The sequence below is a fragment of the Amblyomma mixtum genome, chromosome 1, assembly GCF_055824585.1.
Source record: "Amblyomma mixtum isolate Tamu chromosome 1, ASM5582458v1, whole genome shotgun sequence".
Taxonomy (NCBI): Eukaryota; Metazoa; Arthropoda; class Arachnida; order Ixodida; family Ixodidae; genus Amblyomma; species Amblyomma mixtum.
This window is the reverse complement of record NC_143012.1, coordinates 22,519,578-22,545,944: the sequence shown is the minus strand read 5'-3', so window position 1 is coordinate 22,545,944 and position 26,367 is coordinate 22,519,578. Positions and strand designations below refer to the sequence as shown.

Sequence of the window (26,367 nt, the reverse complement as noted above, 5' to 3'; positions counted from 1 at the left end):
GGTGAAAGACATGAGCTTAGTTTTCGAAACATTAAACGCTTTAACCAACCAATGAACCTGTTTTTAACGATTCCCGGGATGAGTCTAGTTAAAGCGTAGCAATATGTCACAGCCACACATGTTGCGGCGACCGATGGTGTTGCAGGATGCGCGCGTCAAAAAACATCCCGTTTTTGACCAATTCCACAGACGACGGAATTGCTAGCACACACACTTTACATGTTTATTGGCTGTTTATTGGCCGTAAAGGCGGTAAAAAGGCTTTGCATTTCCTGGCCTCACCTTTGTGAGGTCTTCGCCCCTGTCTTTTCTGGCGGCCAGCTCGGCGACGCTCAGCACGGGCGTGTTCGGATCGACGAAGTCAGAGGTACCAAAAAGCACCGATCGCGACATCTGCCCCATCGCATTGTCCAGGTCCCTGACGTTTGTTTCGCTGAAGGCTTTGTTTTGCAGAGCGTCATGGGGAGAGTCTACCCGATAGTTGATATAGGGATGGATTGCAAAAGCATCCCGCCAGTTTGGGTACCCATGCGGTTGGAACACAACGTTGAGCATGTCGAGGTTGGACTCCAGGTTGTAGTGCATGCAATTCACCAGATGCTTCCGCTTGAGGGCCAGCAGCCTTGTGGGGACTTCGCATGAGTTATAATTCCACCTGGAGTCGTTAAACCTGCAAATAAGATACACGTTGGCCGCGCGGAGCCTGCAACGCCGGCGTCGTCACAGCGTAGGCAGCGTTCAACGTTTGGGCAGAGTAATCAGGTGAGACAGAGGCTACAGCCTGAAAATAAGGCGACTGCCTTCTCCACGTAACCCCGGAGTCACACTAAACGCGAACGTGTGTGAGGTGAGTGAGATTTATTGCTGACCTAGTTTGCGGACACCTTTCTGTCGTAATATCCTAACACAAGGTGACCAGAAGGCAAGTCTTGTCCCGTCTTTCCTCTTTCTGGTCGTCTTGTGTTACCCAAACTAAGTACCTGGAAAATCGTCCGGCGCCTTTTCATTTCTGCTACTCTATTCCATTTGGCAATGCTGGAACAGCAGTAACCCTGCCACTGCCTCGTTTACGCATCTGTGCACTTTTGCTTTATAAAAGAGGCGGAACTTTTTGCGGACGAGTAAAAATGCGCCAACACCGATCGAGCACGTATGCAGTAGGTAGTAGTTAGCTGCAATAAGTAACTTTGTCAGTCCAGTCTTCAGGGGAATCCCCAAATGTGGAGTAAATACGTTATAAGGAACTATTTACCCATTAGCATTGACAAAATCTACAGGCATAAATTAAACAACAAGCACTTCATACAGTTCCAGTGACACACTATTTAAATCTTTGAACATACCCAAGACCATCGATTTGGCTACATTTAATATTGCTTCCTTAATTTATAAATTGCATCACCACACGTTAACTATACTGACTCCCTCTTTCAGTTCTTCCGTTCGAGCTGAGGCATCATCCACATGTCATCGCTATCTGTTACCAAAAACAAAACCTGATTATGGTCGTTACACCTTGCAATTTACAGATATTCTGCAGTGGTACCTTCAACAGCAAAAGCCAAAACTACCTTCCATTCCTTCAAGAAACATATAAAGCAGTAGCTCCTTAGGAAGGCGTGATAAGTTGCTGTTATTTTGAAACAGCTATGTGCTACCCATAACATGTAGGTATTTCTTGTATTCTGATATCTGTGCCTTTTGCCTGTTGTTAATCGCATAAGAGTATAAATCTTCTCTGGAAGTATAGTGTTCTGTTTATAGCAGCAATGTCTTTATGATTGTCAATGTCACGTCCCCTCCGGTGTCGCCATTGCATATTTTTCAACTCTACTTATTCAGGGACCTTTAACAATTTTTTGGGGTAATTTCTTCATTCTGATTGTAAACAGTCTCTGTGGCAAATAAACCTCCAAGCCTTCAAAAGCTGCACAGTTTGCACAGGAGTTTCATTAGCTGAGGAAAGATTCATGGTGATGCAGGCATCGAACACGGGACCATTGCCCATCCGGTGTAGTTGCCTACCAAGTAAGAGAAAGACAGAGAGTTCTGAGTTGGTCGCCGAACGGGGGAGAATTTTTATTCAACTGCAAAGGCACTGAGGCACCTGTATAGCTTTTTGTTTTGTTTGGTTTGGTTTATAGGGTTTAGCGTCCCAAAGCGACTCAGGCTATGAGGGGCGCCGTAGTGAAGGGCTCCGGAAACTTCGACCACCAGGGGTTCTTTAACGTGCACTGACATCGCACAGTACACGGGCGTCTAGAATTTCGCCTCCATTGGACATTCGACCGCTGTGGCCCAATTTGAACTCGCGTCTTTCGGGTCAGCAGCGAGCGCCAGAACAACTGAACCACCGCTGCGGCGTGCATAGCTTTTTTGGCCGCATGGCTCCCCACGGTTGCTGCTAATTACTAATTACTCCGTTTTTATTTATTTATTTATTTATTTATTTATTTATTTACAAAATACTGCAGCCCGAGGGCCATGCAGAGTGGGCAATTTAACAACAGGCAAAGATCACACCAAACTACAAAAAAGAAAAAGAAAACAGACAAACACTACAAAACACCTGAATGATCAACATAAAGGCAGTCAAAAGTAAAAGGTTGCTGTATGAACAACATTGTCAAAAAGAAAAAAAAAACAGGAAGAAATATTATAAAACACCAGACGTAGGATTACAAACAGAACTCAGATGATAGGGGACAAGCGTTCTTCAAAATCATGAACATTACGCGCAGAAAAGACGAGAGCTGGCAAGCTGTTCCACTGAGTGATAGTGCGAACAAAAAAAGAGTTTTTAAAAAGGTTTGTACGGGCAAAGAACGGCGTAAGGCTGTGGTCATGAACGTTCCTAGTATGCCGGGTTAAGCGTGGGCGCAGGTAGTCCTTGGAAGAGAAATTGAACTGTTGGTGATAAAGTGAAAAAAGAAATTTTAACCTAGCGAGTGCTCTTCTTTTTTCCAAGGATGGAATATTATTTACAGACATGATGGCGGACGGTGAAGCATTCCGATGATAACTGTTGAAAATGAAGCGGATTGCTTTTCTTTGTATCATCTCTAGTGAATGTATATCTTTTTTGAGAAATTGATCCCATGACACACTAGCATATTCAAGTTTAGGTCGAATGTACGTGTTGTATGCTAATAGCTTCACGGACTGTGGGGAAGACTAATTTGTGGCGGAGGAAGCCAAGTTTCCTTGCAGCAGCAGCGCAAATTTTGTCGACGTGACTAGTCCAACTAAGGTGCTTATTTAATGTTACGCCGAGGTACTTGTACGAGGTACTTGAATAATTAACATCGTATTTGGAAAAATGAAGGGCTGGTAAAAGGCTTGCCAAAGAGGAGGGCTGCGAATTTGTTTACCCCCTTCCCCGAATTTCCTTGATACGCATTCAAGTCTGAGTAGAAGAATATCCACTTCATAAAAAGTCAGCAGCTGTTTGCGGCATGGAACCTCAAACTTCGGGCATTGTACCAGAGCGCTATGTGTACTGATCTCGAGCGCCGTGACATCAGTCCACCATCAAAGCGCGCTATTGGTGGTGAGAAGCGCAAGAACTACTGAATTTACTTTCTTTTACTGCATCAGGCTATGAAAACATATGTGGCCAGACCACAGAAAAATTCTTGGCTCATTCAATTTTTCATAGCAGTTGTGTTTCTACAATTACCTGAGGAGGAGGAATTGCGTAATACTTTGCAGATTGAGGTTCAACGGTTCAAGCAATTAAGCTAATTTTCAAGAAATCAGGCTCTAAAGAATGACGTTATGTGAAACTGGTCAGAACGGAGATGGTCATCGCATGAAATCATATAAGGAGTCAGGCAAGAAAGGCGAAGAGCGCCTGTGATAAAAAGAGGAAATACAGGGTCTGTTCTGAAAGTAGTAGGACTGGTTTTTTCCTGGGCGAACGGGCGGAAGAAAGCTGGTCTGCGCGTGCAGGATCGCTGAAGGGGGATATTGGGAATGCTGGGGAAAATCGGCAGTAGGCTCTCGGCCTCTGAAGAGAGGAGGTCACTTGTATTGTGAACCCCTGTCGAAACGTCTCGTCACGCAGAATAGTCGAGCGCTTGCTCGATCAACGACACGTGATCAAATTTTGAGTAAATCTTAGTAAAACGGGCAAAGAGACTCACAACAGGATTAAGCAGGCCTAAGGTGACGCTTCCATGGGTAGATCAGGTGTTTTTTGAGTGGCAGAAGCTGTTCAGAGAAGGTAAGGAAAGAGTGGAGGAAGACAACCGCTCCAGACGCCCTTCGACCAGCAAGACCAACGAAAATGTGTAGCGAGTGAAACATTTACTTAACAGTGATCGTAAAATGAGTATCACAGAATTGCTGATGAGTTCAGCATTCCTCAAACCCAAGTTTTTGAGATCGTGACAGAAAACTTATCCATGAGGAAAGCGTGCGCGAAGTTGGTGCCGGGAGTGTTGTCAGAGGAGGAAAAGGCCAACCGGTAGGATCTTCTTCACCATGTGAATGAGGACCCCGATTTTTTGCCCAGCACAAGGCGGCAACGCTGCCTCAGCCCCCCTACAGCCTCGACATGACCCCGCCAGACTTTTTTCTATTCCCGAGAATAAAATCGACGCTCGAGGGGAAACATCACGGATCGGTAGAGGTGGTTCAACAGGCCGTGACAAGGGAGCTAAACAGCATTCCGGTCCAGGGGTTCCTGGAGGCGTACAAAAAATGTAGAACTCATAGGCAGCAGCGTGTAGGTGCGGAAGGGTGCTACCTTGAAAAATGGTAATCGTTTGTAGTATTCTCTTGAATAAATTTGGTTTAAAAAAATCAGTCCTACTACTTTCAGAATAGACCATGTAATTTACCTGTGCACTTCCAACTAGAGCACATCGCTAGCCTGACTCATGTTTCCTGGTAAGGGTCCATCTAAATACACAGTCATAAACTTCTATTAAAATGTCTTGTCAGAACGACAAATGTAAGACATATGCGTGTTCGCGCGCAGCGGACAAGGAGGGCAGTATCATTATCAATATGGATAAGACTAAATATAGTCGCAGAAGTTAGCCTAAATCTCCTCAGTAGCCTAAGGAACCCGAGCGATAAAGATGAATTCAGTGGTGTAGACGGATCGGACAGCCCGTAGCTAAAAAAGAGAACGTGAGGTAAGCCTTAGATGCAATTCAATCGAGGAAATCCGTGGCTGAGCATCAGGCAACTGCAGATTTGTTTATCGACGGTGATAAGAGTTTGCTTGACGAACATGAAGCTCCATGTACGCAGTAGCTAACGACCTTGACAGTACTCGAATCTTGGAAGAACCCTGTCATCTTCTTAAACCTATCCGTCGATCACCCGGTGAAAGTCCTGTATCTTTTTCCTATTAATGTTTTTGCTACCGTCAAAAGAATTCCCCATTGGTCTTCTATAGCAGTCTTAACCTTTCGATTCTAGCTATGGAGTCACTTTAAAAGAAAGATTTCGCTCCACATAAAAACAATAGACCCTTACCTTAGATATTTCTATAACAGTGTCTTACAATTTTCCCCTTTTCAATATTTTTGCCCAAGAATTTTGGACATGGTATGAGAAGCGGTATGTCAAACACTTGAAAAACTATAGGCCTTTAGAAAGGTAGTCGCTCTTCGGATTTAGTTAACCTCAGACTTCTGTCAACCAAACGGCAAAACTGGGTTCAGGAGAGAATACTCGACTACTGTCTATATTAGTGATGCCTCTGCGTGCTTCTTCCTTTCCACCTGCGGTGCGCCGTCAGCGAGGGTTTTCTTAAATGACGACTCGTAGCAAGAGGTGCAATATTGGCAAAAGTATCTAAAGCTTTGTATACAACACAGTTACAAGAAAAACAAATTTACAGCAAGCTGGGTCCAATAAAACGCGAGGTGGATCTGGCTAGCAGGAAAATCATCCCTCCTCGGCATAGCCGAAGATTCGGAGCATCTAAACCTACCCCAGACAGATAGACTGGGCTCCGGGGCTTAGTTTAATACCCTCACGAGTCCCTCTCACATCCGGTGAACATTCAATCAGCTCGCCTTGGCTGCTTGCTGCGTCCAACACCAAAAACACAAATTCTCAGAAAGTCATAAACCTGAGCTGCACCATATGACGCACAAAGCGAATTCTGCAAAAGCGATTGGCTCGTCTAATCGCGCTTCCCGTCCTGAAGCTTTACTAGCGCACCCGGCATCCCTTCTGGGGAAGTGCTTTCTGTTAAGGCAGCCTTGGCTTGCCGCTGACGTCCACAGACGCACGCGCGTCAGCGAGCGCATTCATCGATGAAAGGATGACACTCGCCTTCGCCAGAGATTCCATGGAAGCCTGTCTGCAAAGCGCCTCCCCTCCTATTCAGGCGATTTTTATCGACCAGTACCAGTACAATATTCATAGCATTAATCAGGTGGTAGAGAAATGAGAAGTGTATAAACACCCTCTCCGTATAGCCTTCATACATTACGACAAAACGTTTGACTCAGTCGAAGTCGCAGCAGTCATGCAGGTAGTGGGCATTCGGGATAATAAAAATGCATATGTAAATGTACTGAAAAGTATCTCTAGCACCCCATCACCCCACCCCATCAAAGGGAGGCTATATAATACAAATGAGGAAATCAGGTAAAGAAACAATCGCTCCAGTACTGTTCAGCGCGTTTTTAAGGGAGGTACTCAGGGAATTCAGCAGGGAAAGATTGTAGACAAAATTTAATGACGAATACTTTTCAAGTCTCTATTTTTCTGAGGAAATTAAATTGCTAAGTAACCCAGGCGCTGAATTCCAAACCATGACCGAGCATCCAGACAAATGAAGTTGAAAAAAAGAGAAACAAAATTAAAATGAAGAAATAGTAAGTAACGTTCAACACTGTCGGAAGGAAACAACAGTTTACTGCAGGCAGAGAAGTAGTGTTGCGTTAAGAGATGCATCAATAGTTAGGGACAGATCAGGCACGCGAGAACGAAGTACCTACAGGAATAAGAATGGGCTGGATAGCAGTTGGCAACAACTCCGAAGAGAGGGATTACAGTTCACCAATAGCCGTGAAGAGTAAAGTATGTAAACGGTATATATAACCAGCGTTTAACCAATGAGAGCAGCGGCGCAAAGGCTGATGAAAAGGGTTCAGTTTAAATCGAGGACAACGCATCAAGCTAATACTGAACTGGAAAATTGAAGGAGACACTTAGGCTCCTCCTTAAGGGTACGACGCGATAGCAAAACGGGTTAATTGCTGTATATGCAGAATATAATTCTCTGCTTTATACTGGAAGCCCTCTTACCCCTCCTGGCGCCGTAGTGCATCGGTTAAGCGACGCAACACTGCCCGACGATGGCAGTAGATCTCACGAGCGGGCTTTGTGCGACCCTGATTGATCTTCCCAAGCAACCACTCTTTAATTTAGCTGCCACCTGCCACGTTGAACAGTTGGCTTACTATTCGGTGGGCAGGTTGTAACGATGCCGGAAGGTCACGTGAGCTAAGTGGCGCACCTGTCTTCTAGGCCGCCGCGGTGGCTCAGTGGCTATGGTGCTCGGCTGCTGTCCCGAAAGACGCGGGTTCGATCCCGGCCGCGGCGGTTGAATTTCTTTGGAGGAGAAATTCGAGGCCCGTGTACTGTGCGATGTCAGTGCACGTTAAAGAACCCCAGGTGGTCGAAATTTCCGGAGCCCTCCACTACGGCGTCTCTCATAGCCTTAGTCGCTTTGGGACGTTAAACCCAATAAACCAAACCAATAAACCAACCAACCTGTTTTCTAGGTTACTCTCTGGGCATCATCTGCCATAGTCATGCTCGCGATTTTTCGCTCACCACGCCAACACCAAATTTTTTAGTCAACGGGGCCTTTAACGCCATCGCGTTACAATGGTAGTCGTGGCGTCAAGAGGCAAGAACAGAGAATAATCAGTCTGGGAACAAACGCGAGTTAATTACATAGCAGTCCAGGTCAAAAAGAAGAAATGGGCATGTAATTCAAAGTAAGAAAAGAACAACGTTCTTTTAAGGTAAAAACAGTGTACTCCAAGAGAGGGCAAGCGTGTACTATAAGAGAATATGACGCAACACAGTGCAGCAGGCCACACAACGTTAACCCTCGCCGCCAGGAAAGAAGGAAAATTCACAAAGTGAATAGGAGACAGGAGAGCCGTGAGAAAGAAAAAAATGGCTGAGGCTTAACTTGGTTAAGCCTGGAGAATGCGAAGCATCATCGTGTCGCGTAATTTGGAGGCGCACAACCACAGCGACGGCGCGAGGTGGGCCCCCGTTTCTCCACTGTCGTGACGTCATCGTGTCACGTGGTGTGACGTCATGTATCACGTGATTTGGAGGCGCATAACCACGGTGAAGGGCTGAAGTGGTAGCTAAAGTAGTATGCTTCGCATAACAGGAAAGCAAAAGATGGAGACGAGGACAGGAAAAGGCGACTGCCCATTGCCCCGGTCGGGTCAGGCCGGAGGTGCCGTCTACAGGAAGCTGCAGCTACGCACCACTGCAAAGTGGTGTGTTGCCTCCGCCGAGGGGCCTTTAAGGTCCAAACGCTCAGCATCGGCTCAACCACCAGGATCCCCTTTTCCCTGGACTCGACTGAGCCACGCGCGGCTAAGCGTGGGTGCTCATGTCCGTGGTGACGCACTGCTCACTATCATCCCCCTGAGGGGATGTCCCTGTGGATTCTCAGGAACCAGTGGTGTCGCAACTTACCAACATCTGCATGTACCAGATGCCCCTGCGGGGAAACTGCGCAAATGTTCTGCATGAAATAATGGGTTATTTGGCACACAGCGCCGGGTGGTACTCGCTCTGATGATGATGATGATGAGGTTTCAGAGCGCAAGGGCCTCTGTGGCCAAAGAGCGCCATGGCAGAAGTTTGTTGTTTCTACTCAAGGTGGAGCTAAGGACCTATTTCCCAAGCATTTCATCCCAAAGAAGCCGAGCACCAGGCAGGAGAAACCTTGAACTAATTGAATCACCGGTGGGTGCCTAGCGGCACCGGGGATCGAACCCCTCTCCTCCCGCATGCGAGGCGGATGCTAAAACGACTAGGCCACCGCTGCGACTCTTACTCACCCTCGTTGTGATTCAATGTAGATCCTGAGGAAGCGGGAGTTCTTGTGGAAGAACAAGATATTGATGGTCATCCAACCGTTAGGCGGACAGGCTACCGTTGCCTCGTAGCGCAAGAAGCGCCGCAAAGACTTGACCACAAACACGTCCCAGTCCAGGTAGATGCCGCCGTGCCGCCTCAGGATCTGCATCCGGGCAAAGTCAGTTACGTGGTGCTTTTCCTGCGTTATGACAAAACGAAGGCATTAGGAAACGGCAGATAATAAAACCTCACATCTGAAAAATTAATGGTTGCAAATGCTGTACCACCGCCTGGCCCCACTAGCAGCAAGTTCTTGCTGCGTATTACTAAAAGCCCACACTGACAACTTTAAAGAATAAATGAACGATCTTCTACATGTGGACCGGCCATCTCTGGCCCTTCTTTGTATTTGTGAGCTCAACGATTTCTTGGATTCTGGCACGAAGAAATCTGCTACATATCCGAAATGCGAAATTTCTGTTTACTGTTTTTTTTATCGGATGCTTGATGCCATTGCAGTCAGTGCGAAATTCCAGCGCTGTGCGAGTGAATCGAACGCCTCTCTTCGATGCGGAGTACTTCTAAGGTAATGTGATCCTGGGTAATGCTGTTCCTGGGTGGATATTGCAGTCAGTAAGCTGGCGCCAGTTCCAAGCCATGTCATGGAAATTTAGCACCTGCTTTACTTCCGAGCATGATTTCATTGTGCAGGGATGTTGTGGAACAGAATTCACAATTCCCGAAGCAGTGTTTGAAATTATTGCAAAAAGACACACTCTAGAGTTTGCCCCTGCTGCTGGAAGTGCAACTTGCGCTCGCGCAACAGCCTTTTACCATATGCATGGTCTCATTCTAAATTACTTTTGCAAAGCTGGTGACTTGCAGCTGCACAGAACAGTTCTTCTGGGTACACTTGCTATAGATAGCAGCTACCAAAAGCCAGATCAAAAGTGTTTGACACTGGATTTCCTAGCGCAGGGTGTGTTGCTGGGCAAGATGGTTTGACATTCTGAGCATTGTGGCGCTGGCAGACTAGGGACGAATGAAGGACGAGAAATACAGGGCGCTGAACTAGCAGCTTTAATATCAAAAAGGGGGTGATCCGCACGTTTTATACAGTACCTAAGAAGTCAGTGATTATAGGGTACATGCACATATCAAAGCAAAAAGCAATAAAAACAGAAAAAAAGGGGAAGCGCGCAAGCGCATATTGAAACCACACCACACAGTAGCAAAAAAAAAATTGGAGGCTTATCAAGGTTAAGCCCAGTGGATGCGAAGCATGTTAAGCAGCTGCCTCAGTGTGGATGGGGCATTCCTATTATTAACGTCCTTAGCGTTTGGAGGCATCTTGACCGCATACACGCCCGGCGCAAAGACGCTGGCGCGGTTGCGGGCACAGAGACTGACGCGACGGCGGGCGCGCGCCGCTTCATCCCTGGCGTGACGTCACATATCACGTGATGCAGCGATGGTGGCGCCGCCGCCGCGTCGCGCGCGACGGCGCGAACCGAAGCGTGGAGGCTCCGCCGGGCGACGTCCGACGGAGCGATATGAGGCCCCATCTGCAGCCGGTGTGACGTCACCACGTGACGTGATGTCACGTGACCCTACTTCAGGGTCAATGGTGGCCACCGCCGGGCATCGCGCGAAGGCCCGAAACCTACGTTAATATGCTTCGCACAAAAACCGAGAGGGATTAACCCATTCTGGTCGGCCAGAAATCAGGCACGCCCCTCGGGACACAAGAGCCAAAGAGCAGCAGTGAAGGGCAGATGGGTAAAAAACATATAACAACACTTGGTAAAAAAAAAAGAAAACTATACGTACTGGCAGTCCTGTGCAGTCCTGTGGCGATTCTGTGCAGCAACAAGAAGTATGCGTCAGCCCGCCCTCACATGGTGGAAAAGCAGGAGCAATTTGGTGACCTTCTTTTCACTTTGTTTCTACTTTTTTTCAACTCGCGGTCGAGATACGGCTCGAGAGCCGGCGCGCGCAACGTCATAGTGGGATGAAATGCCCGCGCGCCCGTGGCTAACTTGTCCTGGAAGCAGCGCATTTTTGAAAGATTGAAACGAGCCAAGCGACATGCCTGCTGGTAATAAAGGTCACAGATTGGCTATCTGAGTCCGAGACGCCTCCTGTAGATGGCGCTGCAACGCAGTTTTCCATTTCTCCGGCTCCCGCCGCGTGGAGTATACCACTTCTGTCCCCGATAGTACGTCTTCACACCGTATTCCGAGATTTTAATGTCATTGCCTTTTGCATTTTATTGTTTTTATCTTTTTATCTGTGTCATAATCAAACTGCAAAGAACTGCAGAGCGTGTACAGTCGGGGACAAAAGTCTCCGGACCACGTGTTCCTTTAACGAAGCCGATAGCACTGCTATTAGTCGGCGGCTGGAGACCACACTTGTAGAGGTAAAAGTTAATTTTTTGTTCTTTCATCTCCACTAGTGCGGTCTCCAACCGCTGTCTGATAGTAGAGCTATAAGCTTCGTTTGAGGAACACGTGGTCCGGAGACTTTTGTCCCTGACTGTACATTTCTTTTTACCAAGTGTTGTTATTAAGTTTCCCCCCATCTGCCCTTCACTTCCGCTCTTTGGTTTTTGTGTCCTCAGGGGCGTGCCAAATACCTGGCCGACCAGAATAAGTTAATCCCTCTTAGTTTTTTTTTTTTTTGCGTCTGTGCAGTGTGGGTTCTATATGCGCCTGCGCGCTTCCCCTGTTTCTTCTGGTTTTATTGCTTTTTGCCTTGATTTGCGCATGTACCCTACAATCACTGGCTTCTTGGGTACTGCATAAAACGTGCGGATTGCCCCTTCTTTTGATATTAAAGCTGTTAGTTCATCGCCGTGTGTGTCTCGTCCTTCCTTCGTCCATAGTCTGTCAGGGCTACAATGTTTACAATGTTCATTTCCTAGCATTGTTCTTGTCCGCGATCTGTAGTCGCGGCTGTCGAAGGTCGCAGGTATTGAAAAAAAAATGGAGGAAACACTTAAGTTCCGCATTAAGGGTATGACGTGATATATGAGGTTAATTCCCACATGCGCAGAAGGTCACTCTCTACTTCACATTCATAGATCCCTGGGAGTCCTCATATACCTCCTGGCGCAGTAGGGCAGCGGTTAAGCGATGCGCCACTGGCCTGCGATGGCAGGTGTCTCCAGTGGTGGGCTTTACGCGACCCAGGTTGCTCTCCCTGACTGACCAATCATTAATTTAACTGCCTCCTGCCACGGTGGGCAGTTTCCTTCCTATCCAGTGGGCAACTTATTATGACACCGTAAGGTCATGTGATCTAGGTGTGGTCTCTGGGCACCATCTGCCAGAACCGTGCTCATAATTTCTCGCTCACAACGCCGACACCGGATTTTCTACAGGACGGGGGCCGTTAACGCTATAGCGTTAAAAAAGGAGTACATTCCTGGCAGAGGATGTCCTGCCCGTCACGCTCTTGTGAGCCATGTTTTGCTGCTATGTAGAGTCTGTCAACAAGTAAAAGTGTTATGGTATTAACTGAAGCATTTTCGATCGGAAAGAAAGGAAGCATGTTAGTCAGCTACACGTATACAGGGTGTCCAGGCTAACTTCAGCCAAGGGTTAAAAAATAATACATTTGGGGTATGCCAGGGAAACCTCTTCCATACAGCTACTAGCCGGCTTGCGCGTCTAGGCTATTTTTTTGTATTGCTATTATGTAGCAATCAAGATAATTTTTCTAAATGCGTAAATACTGACTTTAGACAGCAGATGTGCATAGCAAAGTTGGAGAGCACCTTCAGACACCCCCATTCCATTAATTTGCGGTAAAGTAACCATCACGTTTATTCTTTTACGGAGCTCCAAAGAAAGCCCGCGAAATACAAAAAAAAAAAAAAAACATCACGTGCCTAACGTCTTGCCGCGTCACTATTGTGCTGCTCTCAACCGTGGCTTGAGTGAACGAAATCAGCTGCTGGTATGGCGCGACGACCTCACTGCTTCGGCAGGCCGATATGTCGACGGTGGTTGCGGCACCCGCGTGAGCCAGTATGCAAGCGTGACGGTGCAAGTTGCAGCGAACGCACCGGGCATTGTGAGCCCGGTGCAAGGTGCATGAAGACGGTTTTGACACTGCGGGACGAGTTGTTTCGACGTTTTGACATAGAAAGGAGACTGCACTATGGCTGTGCGACGAATTCGCCCTTGAACTGGGAGGTGTGCGGGTGAGTGCACGGTCAGTGGAGCGGCAAGCGCTGCGCTTCTTCGCCGCTGGTGGGTTTCAAGGCACCGTAAGAAATGACGTAAACGTCGGCGTAGCCCAACCGACTGTGAGCAAGTGTTTTCGGCGGGTTGCGGAGACCACTGTCAAAGTTAAGTCGCAGAAGGTGCGCGCTTTCCGGCGAGACACCCCCAAGACAAGGCGGCGGCGAAGACGGGCTTCCTTCGCTTAAACTTTCGCCACCGCAGTATCCCCGGCGGCGTCATCCGAGCATCATTTGAACGGAACGGCAACAACATGAACATCAAGTGTTTAGACCGAAGTGGGCGGCATCAGTGGTTACGAGGCAGAGAGCGATTGTTGCCCCAGTGACCGGGCGTGCCGGCTCTCATTTCCCGCACAGAGATTGCAAGCTCCCAGCAGCTGCACCGGTCTGCCCCCGTATGTCGGCGGTTGCTGCAGGGTTATTATTCATGGTCGCCTGCTATTTACTCAGCAAAAATAAATAGAACAACGTATAGCCCTTAGAGCACATTTGCCATCTATAGCAGGCACCGACCGAGAGCACAGGCTGGGCGGGTTCACGCTGGCGAGACGCGGAGGTCGCGCGACAGGTTTAAATCAATTTGTTACGCTCCCTCCCCGCTTTACAAGTGCTTCGGAAACTTAACCAATTGACCGAAATCGGTCACGCAACGTTTGCGACTCGCCAGTGGTGGTGCTGGTGGTGAAAAACTTTAATATTCAAAGAGAGCTTGAGGGTTAAAAAACCCTGCTGCATGGTCGGTATCCTTAGTCCGGGACACCGCACGACGAGGCCCCGTCTCGCGCCCGCTTGACCAGAGCCTTTTGGGACTCCAGCGTGGAGCAGTTGAGAAGGGCAGTCTCCCATGCCTCTCGGGTGGGGTGGGGAAAGGGGGAAGGTGAGGATTCTGAGTACATGTCCACACCATGTGAAAGATATCCCAGATCTCTCCACAATGCGGGCAGCGCCCATCTGTGTTTGGATCGAAGTGTTTTGCTATAGCAGGACTGAGAAGAGTTCCTGTCTGCAGGCGCCGCAGAGTTCGCTCCTCCGCCTTACTCAGCCCCTTGGCAGGTGCCGGGTAGAGACGGTGGCTGTCGCAATAATGAATTAGGATTTCGCGGAACCGCAGAAGCGGTTTATGAGCTTCTGAGCCAGGAGAGCTAGGATGAGGAGCCCGGTGTGTGAGCGCTCGGGCGGCCGCATCAGCGGCCTCATTGCCTCGTAGACCCTGGTGGCCAGGAGCCCAGATCACTTTTGTGCGAGTTGGATCGGCGGGAGCGCGTCTTAGAATTTGCGAGGCAAGAGGTGATATTTCGCCTGCAAGATAATGTTCACAGGCCCGGCGAGAGTCTGTAATAACCGTTTTCGATTTTGGATCGGTGGCAGCGAGAGCTATTGCGACTTCCGCCGCTCGTGTTGAATTTGGGGCCCGAAAAGATAGCCCATCGACATTCATTCCCCGGTGCACTACGGCAGCCGTGAAGAATCCCGCGGGCGACGGCCCTGTGATGTCCACGTAGTAGACGCCCTCTTTATATCCATATTGCCTCTCAAGCGTGCGAACCCGCGCTTGTCGTCTGCCTTCATGTGAAGCCAGGTCCATGTTAGGCGGGAGCGGAGCGACCCAGAGCATGTGGCGCCACAGCACCGGGATGTTCTCCGTCCCCTCTGGTATGCATGTGTGTTGGATGTGTAAGCGGTTTAGCAGGCGGCGCCCAGGAACTGTCTGCGATAGCCGCGTATATTGGTTCACGAGGTGGGCCTCCCGCAACTCCTGATAGGAGTTTACCACTCCCAACGACTTCAGTTTGGCATTTGAGGTAGCCACCGGGAGGTACAGTACTCGCTTTGTTGCCTTCCTGATGATGGCGTCAATGCGCTCGTCTTGTTTGGTGGTGCGTAGGTACGGCACGGCGTAGAGGATCCGGCTGGTCACGAAGGCATAGGCGAGCCGTAGCGCGTCCCTGCCCCGCAGACCACCCCGCTTGTTGGCAACACGGTGGATCATGCACCCTACCTGTTCACCTATGCTCTTGAGTTTCGCTATAGTAGAGTCCGGCCTAAGTTTGTTATTTATGAACAGACGCAGGATACGGAGCTCTGCCACTTCTCTGATGGGACCGCCCGACAGAGATATGTGTAGAGACGTGTTGTCCTTGTGGTTTGTCCTGACGTGTAGAAGCTCTGATTTGGCGGGAGCACATTGGAGACCACAGTCGGCAGCATATGCTTCGACTATGGAGGCGGCCTGCTGAAGACGGTCCTCCATCTCCCCAAGGCTCCCCTCGGTGGTCCAGATTGTAATGTCGTCTGCGTAGAGTGCGTGTTTTATGCCATCCACCTGAGCCAGTCGGCCGCGCAGGTGCATCATGGCGATGTTGAAAAGGAGCGGGGATAACACCGCCCCCTGTGGTGTACCTCGTGTACCCATAGAGTACGGGCCGTACTCCTCGTCCAAGATCCGGAGGAGTGCCCGAACTTGCCTTCGTCGGTTTTCGAGCCGAGCTAGCGCTCCTTTCAAATTGATCTCGGCAGACCCGTAGAAATCACTGCCTTCAGATTTTTCCCCGCACTTCAGACGTCCACGCAGTACCTTGATTCTACATGTGTAAAAAAAAAAAAAGAGAGACAGCCGTCGAATCACCTGATTTTTTTCTGGCTGCCATGCTTACGATGGCTCATTATGGCTTGGTTTATTGGGGTTTAACGTCCCAAAGCAACTCAGGCTACGAGGGACGCCGTAGTGAAGGACTCCGGAAATTTCGACCACCTGGGGTTCTTTAAAGGCCGATTCACACGACGGACCGTTCGCCCGCGGCCCGCGCACTACGTGTGCATACGTCAGCACTTTGAGGGGCGCGCTGTCGGCCGCCATCCATCCATGCATCCAGCGCGCCTCTCAAAGTGCTGACGTATGCACACGTAGTGCGCGGGCCGCGGGCGAACGGTCCGTCGTGTAAATCGGCCTTAACGTGCACTGACATCGCACAGCACACGGGCCTCTAGAATGTCGCCTTCATCGAAATTCGCCCGCCGCGGCCGGAATCGAACCCGCATCTTCCGGGTCAGCAGCCGAGCGCCGTAACCACTGAGCCACCACGTCGGGCATGGCTGAATATGTGAGTGCATGGATAAGGCTGAATTCTTTGAGTCGGGCGGACTCGCGCAACCTAGCCGATGTTTTTCCAGCGTCAGCGTACCCTCGCGGGAAGAAAAGGGACTGAAGAGCAAACTTCATATCAAAACTGAGGACGCTTCTTGTTTTGCTTCATGTTGTTGAGTTGAAACATAGTTTGTTAGAAAAATAAAACATTGTTCATTTTATTAACGGCGTGTTTACAGCAAAATGTTTGCATATGGTCCCTTATTGTGCAACTAAATGCTTCCAGGGTGGAGTCCTGCTACTAGCCACAGCAACCTTGCTGCGAATTGGTTGATTCCGCGGTCAGCGTCTCGCGGTGTCATCATTTTGACGTCATAGTCTCGAAAATTGAGACGCAAATTGGCAGCGACTCGTACTCGCACCCCAGAAGAAACGAAGGCGCGCCTCCGAGCGCCGATTCCACAAAGGCTGAATCCACAAAGGTCCGAGTGTTTCCCTGGGACACTCGGTTCAAAAATCTGTAGCGAACTAGCCTCCTCCCTAAGAAACGTATGTTATATGAAACGAGAAATATCATGACACCATCCGTATCGGTGTACGAGGAAGAACTGAGCTGACTCGGCGGTGGCGTAGCAACAATCGGTCTCGGCGGTTGTCCAGCAGTACGCCCGCCGCTTTCGGCCGTGCTCTCGGCTCAGCAGCCGAGTTCTCTAACCTCTAAGCCATTCCCCGGGGTGACTATAAAAAGAGAAGGAGGTATTCTTCATTTCTAGTAACCTAGAAATCAGGCTTATTACCGCGTCAGCAACGCCATCGAAGGAAGAAAACCACCGGTTGTAGAAAGCATGCATTAGAAGAACCACCAAGGACATCTCGCCCTCCAAAGAGCATCTCACTATAATGCCACTACAGACGTATGCGCTCCGTCTAAAAAAAATCCACAACCTGACTGCATCGTTTGGATATTCTTTCAGCGCACACTACAAGTAATGTACAGAGGTGAGTTTTCTAAGTCTGCATCAGAGAAATTCGTAATCGGAGGGCCCACAGCACAGCGGTTGGTTCCACAACCCATTCTGCGACCGTGGTTCAAAACATCGCACAGAAGCATTTGACCGTCTTACTGGAGATATAGTGTCACAATGAGGCATAAAGCACTAATGAAAAAAAAAACGACAAACCACAGAAAACAGACAAGAAGAAATTAGGCACAATTAAAAATAAAGATATGGTAGGGATATATCAAACATGGAAGAAAAAATGCTGTGGTCGAACCTACATTTTGTGGCGTGTATACCGCTTGAGCTTCGTATCAAAGCTTAGAATGTCTCTCCAAGAAGTAATATTTTTAAATCGTCCCATTGACATAACGGTGGCAGAGGTTCGATATGATTTCTCAGCTTCTTTCAAGAGCTTAGCTGATCGGAGACTGGAATTTGTTACTTACTTTAAGTTCTACTCCAAAGATGTGTGTTGGAAATTTATAGGGTTTGAAGGTAATGTTGATGCCTTCGGTCCAGTTAACGAAGGGCCCTGTGAATCCGCACGGGTCACAGTGCACAATGATGGCGCTAGGCCGGTGGTTCAGGTACATGGAACGGAGGAAGACCACGTCCATGAATGTCAGCTCAGGCTGTCGGCGCCTGCGTTCAAAACAGTGCGAACGCCGCGATTACTGCCTACTTATAGCATAGAATATATGTGAGCATCATCATCATCATCATCATCAGCCTGACTACGCCCACTGCAGGGCAAAGACCTCTCCCATGTTTCTACAATTAACCCTGTCCTTCGCCAGTTGCGGCCACAGTATTCCCGCAAATTTTTTAATCTTATCCGCCTACCTAACTTACATGTGTTTACATGTAAAAGAACCGCTCCAAAAGAGCTTGACTGCTAAAATTGATAAATGTGACAAGCAGTTTGCGAAAAAGGCGGATAACACGTTTTTTTTTCGCGATTTATTGCCGTATCTTTGCATCTCGCGGCAGCCTGTGGAAGCTGCGACTGACGTCAATACACCCGCGCGCCCACCGTTCCCGCAGAAGCACGATTGCCATCGCGTCGGCCGCTCGTCGTCTGCTCACGGCGTTCACCGATATGTCAAGATGTTAATCGATGCTGTCTACATACCATAACCGTATGCACGCTTACGTACGCTAAATGCAGCTATTTTTTCCGGACCTTACGCCATTTCTAACATTCTCACGTTTAAAACAGAAGCCCGACGATGTTTAGACTAGTAGCGCCATCTGGTGGTTAAGAAGGGAACCATTGTTGTCAACAAACAGATGCCGAGAGGGGCAGAATTGTCACTCTAAATAAAAAATAAAGCAAATTTATTACTCGGAAGTTTTCTTATGAGCGACAGGAGACGAAGCGAAAAACCGGTGGCCCATTTATGGCCATTATACGCGCTGAAGAAGGCAGTAACAACCAATGTTAATGGAACTAAACTTAGTTCCATGAACGTTGGTAAGAACAACAAAACCAGTCCGAAGCAAGGTTTCATGCATCGAAGGGCGTCGCCATATCTGTCGGCGCGGGAGGGTGCCATGACGTCACGCTCTTCACCTCGCGCCGGCCGGGAGGGCTTGGCGCTCTCTCTCCATCCGCTGAAAAATATGTGCACTGCCGACTAGATTTCGGTGTAATGACAATCTGAGAATCTATTTCCAGCGTTTTTGTTCAATTTCCAGATTTTTCTTCAGTACCCCTTTAAAGACGAGCGGTTATCTTGCCTTCGCATGACATGCCCCGCCCAAGCCCACTTCTTCCTCTTGATTTCGACAAGGATGTCATTAACCCGCGTTTGTTCCCTCACTCACTCCGCCTGATTCCGATCTCTAAACGTCACACCTATAATTTTTCTTTCCATTGCTCGCTGCGTTGTAATTAACATAAGCTGAACTCCCTTTGTCAGCCTTCGGTGTTGAATTTATTTTTCACAGTAATTCTTCTGGTCACAGTCGCAAGGTTGCTCTGGAACTCTTGAAAAACAAAATGGATGAAAAATGCGTCGCTGCTTCTTTGCCCGTTCTATTCAGTCTTTTTTTTTTTTAAAAAGTGGTTAGTGTTGTTTTCGTTTCTCGTCTTTTTTTTTCAAGATGTGAAAGCACAAATAGAAAAAGAAAGCGCAGAATATATTTTTTTTTAGTTTCGGCTTCAGTGTCACACATTACGTTCGTAGAACTCGCACGTACTACGTTCAAAATCAGGATCGTACGCGAACATGATGGATCAAAGAGAAAAAAAAATCTCTGCCTCTCCCGTAACCGAGACTTGAGTAAGCATGAAATGTTTACGGGCATAACACGTTGGTTGCAGATGGTACTAGTCAAAATCCTGAAATGGGTCTAGTGTTCAACACACCACCCCACGCTCTTCTTGTTGCGTCGAAGCGATCGCCTGCAACAGTGCGGGCTTATGTAGGCAGCCACGAACCGTGGCGGCCTTGTAGCTTTCGGGAGGGGCCGCATAATCTTGGCGTTGTCGGCAGGGGCGAGCAGTCTTCTGCGGTGGCGTATCACTCGCAAAGCGATCGCTTTCCGCAAGACGCTTCCTATCTCTCCTTACATCAGGCTCCATTGCTGGCGGCAATGAAATGCAGGACGATGCAGAAGCGTACGCGGACACGACGAAACGCAGACCTGACAAGAATGTATGTGCAGCGCGTTCGAATACTCCGCGGGCGTGTATACATCTGCCTGCCAAAGGGGAAACCTTCATGGGCTGAAGGCCCGGCGGCCGGTCTTTGACATGCGTGAGTATGGGACCGCAGCGCCATCCTTGGGGACGGCGCGGAAGCGCGGCCTTCTCTCTTAGAGAGTCTCGTTAAATCTCGTACGGTGCCCGGATGCTCTCGTTTCAGTGCCCGGATGAGTGGAATTTAGTGCCCGGATGTTGGCTCTCGGTCTCAACATGATGTCACCACACTGCCGACAACGGGAGCTAGAAGCATTTCATGCTTAAAACGCGTTCGCAAAAGCTGCACTGGATCGCGCTATCTTTCTTCCCCTAAGGTTTTTAGAGCGCTGTTCTTTCCGCGTGCTCCATTGGTCTATTGTCTACAATCCGCCGCAGTCCAGAGATTGCAGTGGAGCTGTCGTGGAAGCGTCTTTTTTTAATCGACATCGTCCCATACGATGAGGATTTCGGTTAATCCTGACCGAATCAGGAAAATGTCCCACCCAGGCTCAGAGTTAAACCAAAATAACAAATTAGTGCCATTTATGTCCGAAGTCAGAGCTAGAAAGGTTCACCGCGACAAGCATTTTAGCAGGTGCTCTGAGAGACAAAACAGTCAAGAGTTCAAAGCAGCCACTTCTATTGATTGTTCGAAACAAAGGTACTTTGTGAACGAACATCCCCGCAAGCGCAAAGAGATATGTTAAAAGGCACTAAAGGCACTATAGATGGGTGCTATGAAGTTTTAATCTTTTTCAATGGCCCGAAGTATTACGCCGTCGTGGATTGTGAATGCTAGATGAAAGGAACCTGACGTGACCGTTTGTTTTCGGGGAAATTAGGGGCAACTTCTTTAATTGTTCTAAACACTCACGGCAAACAGCCGGCAGAGTTATGGGATGAATGTTGCGATGAAGTTAGATGAGGAATAAATGAAACGGAGATTTGACGGCTGGATTCAGAGCTTAAGTGACCGCAAGTTGTACAGGAGAAGCAGCTGAAAATCACGCAAAACACATACACACTAATCGAGGAGACCGCGAACGCAGTGGTGGGGCGTGACATTTTAGAAAATATCATCCAGGCGCACATAATTCGAGTCGCGTCGCACGCTTCAAGGGAGCCCGCTAATAAATCAGTGATTTCGGACAGGTTTCTTAGCATGAGCGTAAAGCAAATATTTGCGAAAATCATGCATGCCGCGTAGGCTGCAGCAAGCAGAGGCAGATTTAGTAATCTGTTAGCAGACTGGCTGAGCGTACAGCTTTCGCAAGACAATTTTCTAGATCTTTGGTGAAATGAAACCTTTAAAGTATCACACATCCTATACGGCTCCGTAGAATTCCCAGCGAAATATTTCTCAGAAGAAAATACGCTCAGCGGACATGCTTACCTCACAAGATGAAGTATATTTGGAACCACGTCGTAATCGTATGGAATGGCACTATCCGCATCGTAGAAGCTCTTCGGTAGCTCTCGTTGCTTCGTTTGTGATAGGCCGTAAAGCGTCTTCAGGATCAGGCAAGTGATGGTGAGAATTAATGCACCGGCGAACATTCCTATTAACAGCAACCTGTGCGAAGGAAATTGAATCCCAACAGGGAGCGCAGTGTCAGAACAAAATACAATGTTATAAACTCTGGCCGCGTTTCCAGAGATCAAACACTGGCAGGTGCCTGTGGAAGAGTGCAGGACAACCAGATGGTCATGACCTTCAACTTCGTACTTTTAAACACCACCAACGGTTTGGGAAATCATGTATAAACAGAGGAAAGGATGATTGTGTGCGCTGATATTCTAATCGGTAAAGTGCACGCGTTTCATAAGCGAAACGTTGTTTGTTATTTCAATATGTTGAGACAGCGCCCGATTCAACTAGAAGTTGGCAAAATACGGTAAAAGGTTTTGCATAGCAGGCTGCAAAATATGAAAATGAAACGAAGAAAAAAAAAGGTTTGGTTTGTGGGGATTACCAAAAACGTACTACTTCTATCGGAGCCACAGCCATTGGAAGGGCTATAAATAGGAGTAGTTATTGTAAGAAAAAAGGTAAATATTGAATAAATATTTCCTTGTTGCGCTGGCTTTATAATGACAGCAAAATTGAGGAATGAAAGAACTCGTTCCAACTGTTATGGTCTTTCAAACTATTTTTCGCGACCACTGCGAGAGTCACGCATGTAAACGACCGCCTTTGAAAGCCATGTTTAAAGCATACGGTCCATTTCTGCTTCCTTAGGGGTGTAATCCTGGTGCCGCGAAAAATTGGAACGGACACATCAGCTCCGCGTTATGGTATGGTTGGGTGGTTGGTTTATTGGGGTTTAACGTCCCAAAGCGACTCAGGCTAGGAGGGACGCCGTAGTGAAGGGCTCCGAAAATTTCGACCACCTGGGGTTCTTTAACATGCTATGACATCGCACAGTACGCGGGCCTCTATAATCTCGCCTCCATCGAAATTCAGCCGCCGCGGCCGGGATCGAACCCACGTATTTCGGGCCAGCAGCCGAGCGCCGTAACCACTGTGCCACCGCTGCGGGGCCTTATGGTATGACGCGATAGAGTAATAAGTTAATTCCCATATAGGCGGAAGGTCTCTCTCTAGTTCCAATTCATAGATCCCTGGGAGCCCTCATACCTATCGTGCCACAGGGTGCTGAGGTTAAGCGATGCGCAACTGCCGTGCGAATGCAAGTGCTCCCAGCGGTTGGTGTTTTGGGCACAGGTTGCTCTTCCCGAGCGACCAATCCTTCATTTAACTGCAACCTGCCAGGGTGGGCACTTTGCTCACTATACGGTGGGTAGTTTGTGATTTAACGCTGTAAAGTCATGTAAAGTCATATCCCCTTAGGTGGCCCACTGGCCTCCAAGGTTGCCCTCTGGACGCCACCTGCCAGAGTCACGTTCGTGATTTTTCACTCCCAACGCCGACGCCGGTAAAGGTTCCGTGCAGCGCTCAAGCGATGCGCTGCAATGACAGCTGCTCCCATGACAGGTGCCGCCGCGCCCGAGCGATGGCAATGACTCCGGAGAAAGGTGAGACGAGCACGTGCTGCCTTAGACCACTGTGAGTAGCTGGTTTTTCTTTCCTTTTCACATCTCGCTTCTTGCCTACTTTGTTCACACGTCGCTCTTATTCCTCCACGCCATAACAGACACTTCGCAGGGAACGTATACAGCTGCCTCAAAGAAATCGCATTGCAAGCTTAAACGTAAGCTGGCCGGTTAAGGCCGATTCACACGACGATCCGTTCGCCCGCGGCCCCCGCTCCACGCGCGGCCTGCGATCCCATGACGTCAAGCGGACCCGACGGCCGCACCAAAGGAGCAGACGACGCGCTGGGTGTACCACAGTTGCCTGATTATTTTAAAGTGTTTGGCAAGGCTGGTCGAATCGGTTTTTCCTCCCGACCCATGACTGTACGATTGAATGAAACAAAAACTTAAATGAACTGCAGAGGAGGCCCTGCAGGGTTGGTGCGGCTCTTTGCCCAATTCCTCTGCGCCGTCTTGCTAGCCCAGTTGCCAGAGCTAGTGCACGCATCTTCGCGGGCCGACAGCGAGCCTCTCAGTGTGGAGACGCATCAATACGTAATGCGCGGGGCCGCGGAAGAACGGACCGTCGTGTGAATCGGCCTATAGGAGGCCACGAGTTCAGGTGCGCAAGAAGGAAGCAGTGCGTCACCCGTATATTTTTTACGCTAAATCAGCCTCAAGCGGGCCCATCCCCTACACAGGCTGTCACGTCCATTTGAGCAGGTTCTTCACTGCATCAGCAACGCCAGCAATCGGCCTCTTGGAATAGTAGCGCCAGAAGGGTTTCTCTTTAGAAACTATTGAAAATATACAACGTAAATAAGTTGTCTGTAGACGTCAACAGTTTTTTCTTCCGCAAGGCCGTTTTTGTATGCTGCAAGATATCTCTCCCTGACGAATGCACCACGGGTGCAATACCTGCGTAACAATATTTCACGCCAGCCTCCAGCCAGCGTGAGCAAGAACCTGCGAGAAACCGTACACTCGAATATAATTGCTAACCTAACGATTCTAAAGCAAGCCAATGGAAGGAAAGAATGCTACCTGTCTACATTGCCAAGAACTTATCAGGTATGTTATGCGTCTCCCTCGTCCCAACGTTCACTCTATCCCTCTCACATGGAATCGCACAAAGTAGCCCGGAAGAATGTCATTTCGACGTAAAGTATGTTTCTGAGGGCGAATATTCTCATGTCTTCAGTCGCTGGCGACAATGGGGATGCTTCACTTCCGAGTGTCGCCTCGTTGCCGTCCATGTGTTGAAGGAGGGCACCGAAGCTCATGAAGACAGCGCGAAGAAAATTTGCGAGGCTGCGATTAAAGATACCGCGACTTTCTACTCTGGCGGGCCGGTTATCGCCGCTCCACTATATGCCACTAAGGAATCAGACAGCTGTAGAGGCGTCTGGAGGGCGTAGTTAAGCGTGTAATGGCCATAGGAGTCAGCAGCATCTCTCAGAGCCTGTCACACACGGACAACAGTACGGCCATCAGACGGTATTTGCGTTTGCTCAGCTCGATGTCATAACTTCGTTACAAATGCAATTGAAGGAAAGGCGGGCGGCCCAGTTTTCTGTCCTGTGATGATCACAAGGTGATGAAGGAGCAACGCTGAAACCGCGCTGAGCACCAGTAACATCCTTCTCGCCCTTAAAAATTCTCGGCAAAACAGCCTTAACGAAAGGTTGCGCTGGTCCAGAGCACAAGCCAGTTGCATTCCTCCTAACTAGTGGCGCGCAATGCCCAGCACACGGTAGACAGTCAGAGGTCGTCACGTACCTTAATCTTGGCCTTCTAGAAATGAATACATCGACGTACGACTTGGCAGAGGCCGCCGGAGGCTGGGACTTGTGCGCAACCCCGATCTCCACCTCCATGGCTTGCATTTTTCTTCTTCTTCTTTCTCCTCTTTGTATTGGCACATACCCACGTGGGGGGATTCGCCATGTTGTTGTTGTGACTGAGAGAAGGATGAAAAGGAAATTGCACGGACCTGCCTACTGGCTAGAGCCGAGCCACCACCGCTGCCACGTGCAGACAGAGGAGAGTTAAAGATGGAAAGAGAGAAAGGCGCCAAGGTATACAGTGGTATAAATAAGGAAATTTCCATAGGATGACGACAACGTCATCTTCGTTTTCTCCTCACAGGCTGTGCTTGCAAGAGGAGTTGTTTTTGTTTTCAAATATCCTAATCACACACGTGCAGTCTGCGGGATCGGCCAAGAATTGAATGGCGTAGAAAGCTAGCGCTTCGGAAAAAAAGAGAGCTAAAATTGGGTAGCGGTTTAGCACTGCTAAGCACGAAATAATGTGCGAAACGTAGAGTGGGAGGCGCTTCGTTTGGGCCTTGGGCTTCCTAGAGTTGTAGCTAACAACCTGCTTTACCTTGAAGCCCGAATTTAGCCTTTATAAATTTCTCACTGTACAGACGTATCTCAGGATATATGAATCAAGTTTCCACCGCACCTTGTCCCTTCTTTTTCGCCAATCGACAGCCTTCTTTGGACCCCACTGGCCTTCATACCCCGCAGATAGTACTCGTAAAAAACTTACTTGAACTTTTAAATCTAGTTCTGTCTTATATACTTCCCACACAAACCAGTGGATCTTCCATGAAAATTGTCTATGATGACATTTTCCCTAAAAATGCTAACCATTTACCACCCCGCATTTTAAGTGGATTATTAGAAGACCATTTACAGAGCCTACCTACTAGCATAACGATTGCTACTCACGCCTCCCAATGTGATGAAAAGGCGGGAGTGGGAATATATTGCCCGCTTCAAGATTGGTCTTTTTCTGTGCGCCTTCCGGATTTCACCCCCATTTTCCAAACGGAGTTTCTGGCAGTGGTGCTTGCTCTTTGCAAACTAGACCCATTTTTCTCTGCAGTGGTTGTCATTATTTGTCCTTACAGACTCTTTTTCTTTGTGCTCGTCCCTTGCTTCGGCTACGGATTCTTCAATCTTGAACACCTTCCTATCATTACACCCTCCACAGTTGAGCCTCGTAGATATCATATGGGTACCAGGTCATAGCAGTGTGACAGTCAGTGAAGTTGCTGATAGCCTGGCAAAGGCGTCCCTCAATGGCCCTGTACTACCAATCCTGACGGCTACAGCATACATCACAGCAGCGAGGTGTCGGAGAAGTATTTTGTTATGCATGACACCTGGATATATTTTAAGATCTGTTGATTTCCTGCACCTCAGGTATTCGT

At 48.6% G+C, this 26,367-nt stretch overlaps 1 protein-coding gene across 1 annotated transcript; it reads right to left on the bottom strand.

Moving 5' to 3' along the window:
* Positions 1-234: 234 nt before the first annotated feature.
* LOC149365705 (uncharacterized) lies at positions 235-25,024 on the bottom strand. Its single transcript, XM_089569095.1, has 5 exons — positions 24,927-25,024; positions 21,505-21,684; positions 17,872-18,067; positions 9,069-9,286; positions 235-670 (listed from the first exon to the last, which is right to left on the bottom strand). Exons 1-5 carry the CDS (start codon positions 25,022-25,024, stop codon positions 235-237), a joined length of 1,128 nt encoding a protein of 375 aa, XP_089425221.1.
* Positions 25,025-26,367: the final 1,343 nt, after the last annotated feature.

Excerpts from the sequence above, each read along its gene's own strand:
- LOC149365705 (XM_089569095.1), bottom strand. The coding sequence starts at position 25,024 with ATGGAGGTGGAGATCGGGGTTGCGCACAAGTCCCAGCCTCCGGCGGCC. Across the intron at positions 18,068-21,504 it reads AATATACTTCATCTTGTGAG|GCGCCGACAGCCTGAGCTGA; the intron begins GTAAGCATGTCC and ends TTTTGAACGCAG. Across the intron at positions 671-9,068 it reads TACATTGAATCACAACGAGG|GTTTAACGACTCCAGGTGGA; the intron begins GTGAGTAAGAGT and ends TCTTATTTGCAG.